Here is a 9,566-nt window from a genome sequence, read left to right as displayed (position 1 = left end):
ATCCAGCCAAGGAAACTGGGATTCTGTTATATTTGGGGGGGGGGGTTCATTTGTGCCACAGACTTTTTCTTGTGTTTCGGGAGCACCCATAACATGCAACCTTCCATGTATTTTGTAATGAACCTGCTACACTTGAGAATCCGCCTGTATCAGGAGCCAAACGTACAGGCCAAGCAGTTGTGATGGGCAGAGGGATGCTAGAGAGCCCTGAATTCTGCACTACGGGGAGGACAAAGGAAAATTCAGACAAGAACAAAACTTTTCCTTGACTGCACTTTTAAACTCTTGGACTGTGCCCACTTCCTTGGTGGGTTGTTTTTTTTTTCTTTTGGGACAGATGTTCTGTTGGACATAAAAATCTCCAAAGTTACACGCTAAACCGACTTGTGTGGTGCCTGCCTCTCTCAACCCTAAACCTCATATTGCATGTAAGATACAGGTGTCCCAGGTTACTGAAACACTACTGCCAGAGGGTTCTGCTTTCGGCTATCACCTGCCGTGTGGTTTGTTCCATATAGAAGCACATTGCTATACAGAGATGTATGTGCCTGATTGGTTGGGACAATCCTGCCCTATTGGCTGTGGAAAGCAGCCTTGGTGGGCTTGTGGATAGAGTTCTACAGCAGAGGCGCCATGCACTACTTTTATTCTCATTTTAACACTGTGCACTGTACATTTGCCATTCCATACTGCATATGGGGGTGTGTGAAGTACCCTGCAGGCAGACTTGACTTACAAAGTTAACCAAAGACCCGAAAACTTTTCCAATTGTCACATTATTTTTGGAGCTTGCATGCCTCCCTTATAATGTGTAGTCTAAAAAAATAACTATTAACCATTTAAAGTAGTAAACTCCAGCCCAAAGGTGCAGCAGTGCTATTAAAGGAATGTTCTAGACTCACAAAGTTGCCCCCAGCAGCTCCTGGATCTTGTTAGGCATCTTTTTCTTTGTCAGTGGCACTGCACATGCCCAGTGGGATCTTTTGGGGATCTAAGCTTAAAGGGGTGGTTCACCTTTAAGTTATTTTAAGTATTTTATAGAATGGCAAATTCTAAGCAACTTTTCAATTAGTCTTCATTTATCATTTTCTTGAATCCTATGCTTGAATGGCAGCAGCCCCCATGGCTACATAGCAGCTCGTTTATATAAACTATAGTATTACTTATCTGTTATCTACTGTGTATCCTGTACTTGAATGGCTGCCCCCATGGCTACACAGCAGCTTGTTTATATAAACTATAGTAGTACTTATCTGTTATCGACTGTGTATCCTGTGCTTGAATGGCTGCCCCCATGGCTACACAGCAGCTTGTTTATATAAACTATAGTAAAGTTTCTAAAGAAAACACATTACTTTTAGCAATGCATAACTACAGTATATTATATTTAATTACTTTAAAATACTTTTATTTTTTGGTGTGCCTGTTCCTTTAAATTGAAGTTGTAAGGGTTCCATACTGCCATTGGATTGTTATAGGCTGTTCCTGCTAGAGTTGCTAGGTAGACCTGACCCTTTAACTAGAGCCATTACTAGCTTTTTTTTTTAAAATTATTATTGCCTTACTCTCACCAGCCCGGACAATCCTGCCCTACCCCAAGCTAAAGAACTGGCTCTCACCCTTGTGAATTTGAGGTTTGGATCCTTCTATAGCAGTGATTCCCAACCAGTAGCTTGTGAAAATGTTGCTCACCAACCTTTTGGATGTTGCTCCCAGTGGCTTCTAAGCAGGTGATTATTTTTGAATTCCAGGCTTAGAGGCAAGTTTTAATTGCATAAAAACCAGGTGTCCTGCCAAACAGAACCTCCTGTAGGCTGCCAGTCCACATAGGTGCTACCAAATCAGTACCATTATTTGTACTTTTATCCATGCTTGTGTTGCTCTTCAATTCTTTTTGCATTTGAATGTGGCTCACAGGTATAAAACGTTGGGGACCCTTGTTCTAGAGCAGTGCTGTCCAACTTCTGTGGTACCGAGGGCTGAAATATTTCCAGCCTACATAGTGGAGGGCCGATAATGGAAGCCAGTGTTGACCACTCCCTGTTTTTAAACCACACCCACTTTAAACCACACCCACTTTAAACCACACCCATGTTACCACAAGATCATGTCCACATTAATTATGATAACACACCAAAAAACCAAATGGTCGGTGCTCACTGCAGGGATATCACTTATCACTCATATGTAAAAAAAAGTTGTCATTAAGACATACCCTTAAATCCATATGCCTCCTCTTCCCATTGGATAACAGCACCCCCAGCACATGATTAAACACCCAAGGGGCCCCTAACAATTTATTTTGAAATACTAACAAACCCCCAGAACAAATACCAGGCTTATGTTCCACAGGCAGAGTAGGGCACACGCAGGCAGAGTATGTCACACACAGGGAGCATATGGAAGGCAGAACAGAGCAGGAGACAGGGAAACCCATCAGAACCAGTCTAATATGTACTACATACAGTGACATAGTGCTGGCGCTCATTAGCATTTTATATAATGTGTGAACAATGTGGGCAGTTTCAGTCTGGGTCTCAGGTGTGAACAGTATAGGGCTTTAGGGTGTGACCAATAAAGCGGATTCGTCTGAATTTGAGGTTTAAACAATGCAGGGGCCAGTTAATCTCTGTAGTGATACCATGTAAAGTTTACACAGCAGGTATGTGGGGGGCCACACAAGCGGGGGTCGCTGGCTGCCAAGTGGACAGCCCTGTTCTATAGTATAGGGAGTCCCTGCCCCACACTGCCATCTAGGGACTGGAACAATCACTAACAGTGAACAACATTGAAACATAACATAGTATTAATTATTATGGGTGGAAATGTTGCTCATTGCCTGACTCCATAATAAAGGCAATATTACAATAATTCTTAAGGGGAGTGATGCCTAATGCTGCTCTCTCGCTATCCCAGTACTAATTTTGGGTGGGTCTTAGCCACAACACTGCGCTGAAGCAGACAGTATGGCAGTCCCACAAAAGGGGTTACTAATATTCTTATCAGAACACCCTGTTCAACATCAGGTGCATACCCAGCACCCCGTTTCCATTAGTGTTTGGGGCCCTCCACCTGCAATATGGAGTTAAAGCACAGTATGATTAGTATGGCAGCTCCGTGGCATCTTTCTGTGCTAGGCTGCAGCCACTGGTAACAGATACCATATGAATTCTATAATCTCTAGTGCTGTAACGGCTCAGAACCTCTCTGAGACCCTCTCCGCCAAAACCTTGTCTCGGCTTACTCTCTTCCCTGCACTCTCACCAGTTCTGCGATGAGCTTGTGCACTGGAGAGAAGACTACTGCAGCCTGTACCAGTGCTTTTTAAATGGGAAGTATGAACCTGTGCTGGTGTGAGGCTGTAGAACTGATTGAGGAAGGCTTGTGAGCACTACATGGACAGAACCTTCATGTATAACTAGTGTGCAGCTAGGGAACATTGGAGTTTATTATGGGTACAGATCATGGATTTTCCCCAATACTGACAGACCTCACCGACGCCAATGAAAGGATAATGTTTCCCGTGCTCCGTTGGTACCGGCAGTGCAATGAGACACAAATGAATCTGAAGAGAAGAACTTCTTTAATTAACCTATGAATGTAGCGGCTGAGACCGTAAGGAGATGCAGGAGTCTTGATCCAAACCACTGCAATGGGACAATTAGGTACCAATGACTGGGGGTGCCAGCGTACAGGTGGGCAGCAGTCACAATGATCACGTGGGTAATTCAGTGATACAGTAAATAGTGTTAGAGCGGTGGGCAGCCACTGTGTCTAGAATCTCTGCAAACAGTTGGACTAAGGGTGGGGGGGGGGGCACTGTGAAGGCTACTGGACCCTCATTTCACTCCTATTTGGTGATCGCCTCCTTCTGCAACTCGTTTTTCAACCGCGCCTTCTTCTCCAGGTTCCAACTGGCCAGAGACTCGTGCCGAGCAGCCGCCTGTATGGGGTGGGGCAAGTGTTAGTGCCTTCAGCCTGTGTCAATTAAAGGGGTGGTTCACCTTTAAAATAACTTTTAGCATGTTATAGAACGACCAATTCTAAGCAACTTTTCAATTGGTTTTTCGTTATTTATTTTTTTATAGTTATTTGTCTTTTTCTTCTGATTCTTTGCAGCTTTCAAATGGGCGTTGCTGACTCCCTTCTAAAAAACAAATGTTCTGTAAGGCTACAAATGTATTGGTTTTACTACTTTTTATTACTGGTCCTTCTATTCAGGCCTCTCCTATTCATATTCCAGTCTCTTATTCAAATCAATGAATGGTTGTTAGGGTATTTTTGCTTAAAATGCAAATTAAAGAGCTGCTGAATAATAAGCTAAATAACTCAAAAACCTTCAACAATAAAAAAATTAAAACAAATTGCAAATTGTCGGAATATCACGCTCTACATCATACTAAAAGTTATCTCAAAGGTGAACAACCCCTTTAAAGCCACTAAAGCCAGCTAGCAACTGGTAAGAGGGTGGTGCTGGACACTGTTATAGGGGTTGTTCACCTTTAAATTAACTGTTAGTATGATGTAGAGAGGGATATTCTGAGACAATTTGCAATTGTTTTTTATTTTATTTGTGGTTTTGGTTTTAGTTATTTAGCTTTTTATTCATCAGCTCTCCAGTTTGCAATTTCAGCCCTCTGGTTGCTAGGATACAAATTCCCCTAGTAACCACACACTGAATTGAATAAGAGACTGGAACATGAATAGGAGAGGACTGAATAGTAAGATGAGGAATAAAAAGTAGCGATAATACATTTGTAGCCTTGCAAAGCAGTTTGTTTTTTTGATATGGTCAGAATAAGAAAGGAATTAACTTAAAAAAAAAAAAGAAAAAAAATGCAGGCAAATTGAAAAGTTGCTTAGAATTCCTCACTATATGACATACTATAAGTTAACTTACAGGTGACCCCCCCTCCCCCCACTAAACTCATTGTCGGGCTATTTCCATGCGCTGCTATTTATAGTTAATCTAAACGACCTTCAGATTCTGTTCCCTGGCCAGTCTCTGGTGCTGCCTGATTAGACAGAGGCTTGGCACACAAGAATGGGCTAAGATCTGGCATTTAAAGCAACACTGGAATAATAGAATATTATGAAATAATTTTGCAGCATGTTTAGTGACAGAGCCCAGGGTCGTTGCTCAAATAAAGTGACCACACCCAGACTCCCCTGCCACAGGGCAAAGACACCAATAGGCCCAATATTTTCTATGGCAAGACAGTATGGGCATATTAGTGCCATGGGGGGCTCACATAGCTAAAGCAGCCTGTTGCCAATGAGATCATTAGAATAGCCACAGGGTTAAAACAATGTGTAGCCAATCAGAACAGAATACAGGGCTGGACCAATGTGTAGCCAATCAGAGCATTGAATGTTTATACAGTTGAACTGGTAGGATATTCACAGATGTAGACCAATCAGATGGTGGACACCTGGGGGTGCAGCACAGATATACAGGGTGGGCACTGGGGACACTCACCTGCTTCCCAGAAACCACCATAGTGATGCAGCCCAGTATGGTCATTATGATCATGATGTAGGAGACCTTCACCCGCACCCTACTCTTTGCCATCTCCACCATGTCGTACCTAGATGAGGCATAAAGACACAACCTGAGACTTCACCTGGGGCAGCTCCATATCAGACATTCTCTCTGCCCTATACACACTGCAACACTGATCTCTGCCCAATCATCCATTTCTCTTTCCCAAACCCCCAAAGTGAACCCCATAGTTTAGGAAACTTGACACGGTTCTGCAGTTTCCGGTTTATGTCTCAACCAATCACACACTTAATTGCTCCTGAGAAGCCAATCCCAACAAGTATTCTTCGCTAGCCCCACCCACAGTACAGGTGATCTACTCACGAGACAAGCTCAGGTATGTCCTCTTGTTTTTTAAAGCGACCTCCCCACACCAGAATCTTCTTCTCAAAGTCTGTCGGTCTGTGTCCCGGTACCTTGAAGGTGACCCCTGAATGGACCAACAAAAAGGTTATTCCAAGTTACATGTTTGTCCCTTCAGCAGTTCCATCTCCCATATGTGCTAAATGAGATTCCTGCTCATTCCAGGGATCACAGAGACCCTTCTAATGATGTCATTGTAGCAATAGTAAAAGAGACAGCGCCCCCAACAGGCCGCTTCATGCATTTTTAAGACCAATATGAAAGAGGTGCAACTTACCAGGCTCTTTTGGCTTCACCTCTTGGGGTTTGCTGCACATCCATCTCCTTGTGGGAACCGGGTTCTGAGCAGGTACAGACCCTCCTTTCAGCACAGTCACTCGCTCTGGAATCAGCAGAATGTCTGAGTTAATGTCTGAGTTAATGTGACTTAAAGGACCAGTAACATCAAAAAATGAAATTATTTTAAAGTAATAAAAATATAATGCACTGTTGCCCTGCACTAGTAAAACTGCTGTGTTTGCTTCAGAAACTCTACTACTATTTTTTATATAAATAAGCTTATTGTGTAGCCATGGAGGCAGCCATTCAAAGGAGAAAGGCTCAAGTTACACAGCAGATAAGCTCTGTAGAACATAGTGTTATCTGTTATCCACCAATAATCCTGTGCCATATAGCCGTTTTTCAATTTCGGCCATTGCTACTAAGCAGCTTGTTTATATGAACTATAGTAGTGTTTCTGAAGCAAACAGATCAGTTTTACCAGTGCAGGGCAACACTACATGATATTTTTATTACTTTAAAACACTTTCATTTTTTGGCATTACTGTTCCTTTAACGCAATCCCCAGGCACCTACCTACACTAGGGAGATTTACTGCAACTCCCAGGCACCTTCCTGCACTAGTGAGATTTACTGTACTCCAACCCCCAGGCACCTTCATGCACTAGTGATATTTATTGTACTGCAACCCCCAGGCACCATCCTGCACTAGTGAGAATTACTTTACTACAACCTCCAGGCACCTTCCTGTACTAATGAGATTTACTACAACCTCCAGACAACTTCCTGCACTAGTGAGATTTACTGCACTGCAACCTCCAGGCACCTTCCTGCACTAGTGAGATTTACTGCAACCTCCAGACACCTTCCTGCACTGCAACCTCCAGACACCTTCCTGTACTAATGAGATTTACTACAACCTCCAGGCACCTTCCTACACTAGCGAGATTTACTGTAACCCTCCAGTCACCTTCCTGCATAAGCAAACTTCGGTGAGAACACGTGATGACAGCCCTGTGTATCTAGTCTAGCTGCCACAAATACATATAGATCATAGATGTAAATCCTCCCCCCCCCCCACGCAGTTGGGTCCCACTATTACACAAGTGCCAACTTCTTGAACATCTGTGCTGGATGATTTAAAGGCCCAGTCCTCGGCAGCACTACAAACGGAAATGTCAGACCTACTTTACAATGGGCAGGATACAGCAGTGGCCTGTAAATAGAGGAGAACCTCATTAAGGAAGCAGTATGGCAGCAATGCAAAGTTCTCCTCTCCCTGTAGGAATGGGGGGGGTTGAGGATTTCACTTTACAGGGCAGGTATGTACCCATTTGTCTTGTACTTATATAAACATATTGCATTTCAAAGCCCAGCTGTAATACCTGTAACTACAATCTGTGGCATGTTCTAAGCCAGGTAAGGAGTGGAAGTGCAAGTGACAAAGCTACCAATAGCTGAAATTGAGATGAAGCTACAAAATTATTCTGATCACTAATACTTTCACTTTAAATAAAGATAAATAGTGCAGTACAAAGGGACTGTGTAACAAATGCACATCATGGGTTACTTTACCATCTCCACTGCTACCCCAACATTGAGTCACAGTAGAACCCTTCAAATAGTGCCACCCCCACCCCCTTTAGTCACACAGTTTGATACAGCAGATTCTCATTAAAGGGGACTCGTCCCTCAGCCAAAGCATAAAATATGGTGAAAGCACTGACAATGTGACTACTGAATCCGACTGCCCATTCCCATGGGTGGCAGTTTGTTATGACAGTGGGCAGGTCTGGACTGAGAATTAAAATAGGCCCTGGCATTTCAGGTACACAGAGGCCCAAACAGCCCACTAAATACTGACTTTCTATGGCACCTTATAGCAGCCCCTCTGGCATTTGCCAGAACCCACAGATTGCCAGTGAGTAAATGGGGGGGGGACTGTTCTGTGGCTCCCAGAGCTTATTTGGGGCTGTTCCCAGGCATTCAGCAGCCTGAATACTAGACTCGCGCTCTAGTTAATCAGGGGAATTTCGCAGTGCCGGGCTGGGAGCTTATCCTCCGAATTCCTGGCACCGTGGCCCCCATCCAACTCTCTGCAACAATGTGCTGCTCTGTCCAACAGAGGGGAGCTGCCACAGTGCTGAAAGTAGGCACAGATGCCAATACGATAGAGGAAAAGGTGGGTGAGTAGCAGGCAATTAGGTAACAAGTTAAAAAACAAGTTCCACCCACTGATCCACAACAGAATGACCCTAAAGTAACTGTGTGCCCCTCTTATTGGGTCTCGTGCCCTCAAGCCTTGGTGGTTTTATGACCGACGGTGATAATGTCAGACTAACAAGCCCCGCAGTTTCCTGTCTGAGAGCAGGGCCCTACTTTAAATGGCAATAGGGGACTTATCTAGACATGGGGCAGCTGGGAAACCTGGGGGGGGGGCTGTAGGGGTCCCACATTAGACAGACAGAAAACTGGGAAGGAACTTGCAGGGAAAAGCAAGGTTGTAAGCACTAGGCATTCAAGCTGTGTATAGGGAGATCCCGTTATTTAATAGGGGGTTCCCTCTTGCCCACCTGTTACAGAGTTCAATTCCACTGCTCCGCCCTCCCCTATCACCCCAAGGTAACTCCAGCCTCCCTCCATCAGGCATAACAGTCACCTCAAGGAACCCATAATCCTCCCCAGCGCTTCCATAGCCTAACAGCTCCTCCAGCGCAAGCCCACGTGCCTACCCACCGACCAATGAGCGCAGCCCGCTCCTCCTTAGCGCCGTTCCCAACATCCTTAGGCAAGACGCAGCAGCTCAGTGTCAGCAGCCTTGGGGTCACGTGGGTTATACGGGCACTGCCGCGTGCACAGACGACCAATGAGCTTGCAGAGAAGGGGTCAATTACGTAAATTAGCTGTGGAACGCAGCGTGCGGGTCAATAGTACTTCCGAGGTGCTTCCTTTATAGCTGTCCGTGTCAGTGCCTGGCTAACGGTATTGATGCACTTTATCATATGGTTCCATTGAACTGAACACAATTTTCTCTGTCCCCTATTTGAGAGAGCTCGGGGATGTTACTAAGAAAGGTCACAATCAATGGTCAGTTAAATGTACAGGTAACAATTGTTGGATATGTTTATTATAATAACAACAATCAGGGTTGCCACTGTTTCTATGTATTTATCTTTTTCCCTATTAATAACATTGGGATCAACCATCATTTTTACAGGTCAGGCCGGCCAGGTGGCAACAATTTATTATGATGGCTCAACTGATGCCTAAAGCTATCCCATGTTTCTAGTTAGGGTTTCCAAATGTTCTGGATAAAAATACCTTCTCATTAATCTGCCCTATTAAAGGGGTTGTTCAAGGGGTATAGAGAGCGATATTCTTA

General features: G+C 44.2%; 1 protein-coding gene across 2 annotated transcripts; it reads right to left on the bottom strand.

Moving 5' to 3' along the window:
• Positions 1-3,566: 3,566 nt before the first annotated feature.
• Positions 3,567-9,074, bottom strand: LOC108709281 (protein FAM162A). Of its 2 annotated transcripts, none has more exons than XM_018248983.2 (5): positions 8,921-9,074; positions 6,183-6,287; positions 5,867-5,972; positions 5,480-5,588; positions 3,567-3,943 (listed from the first exon to the last, which is right to left on the bottom strand). In XM_018248983.2, exons 1-5 carry the CDS (start codon positions 8,964-8,966, stop codon positions 3,851-3,853), a joined length of 459 nt encoding a protein of 152 aa, XP_018104472.1. In that variant the 5' UTR covers positions 8,967-9,074; the 3' UTR covers positions 3,567-3,850. The 2 variants fall into 2 exon arrangements, with proteins under 2 accessions (XP_018104472.1, XP_018104471.1); XM_018248982.2 differs by lacking the exon at positions 8,921-9,074 and adding an exon at positions 8,758-8,842.
• Between the last annotated feature and the right edge of the window lie 492 nt (positions 9,075-9,566).

Source organism: Xenopus laevis, chromosome 2S (assembly GCF_017654675.1).
Source record: "Xenopus laevis strain J_2021 chromosome 2S, Xenopus_laevis_v10.1, whole genome shotgun sequence".
Classification (NCBI taxonomy): domain Eukaryota; kingdom Metazoa; phylum Chordata; class Amphibia; order Anura; family Pipidae; genus Xenopus; species Xenopus laevis.
This window is presented reverse-complemented; position numbering and strand designations above follow the sequence as displayed.

Bases quoted from the DNA above. Each gene is read 5' to 3' on its own strand.
- LOC108709281 (XM_018248982.2), bottom strand. From the start codon at position 8,827: ATGGAGGGAGGCTGGAGTTACCTTGGGGTGATAGGGGAGGGCGGAGCA. The intron at 5,973-6,182 runs GTAAGTTGCACC...TGGTCCATTCAG, and splicing joins GGTGAAGCCAAAAGAGCCTG to GGGTCACCTTCAAGGTACCG. The intron at 3,944-5,479 runs GTGAGTGTCCCC...CACCCCATACAG, and splicing joins TGGTGGTTTCTGGGAAGCAG to GCGGCTGCTCGGCACGAGTC.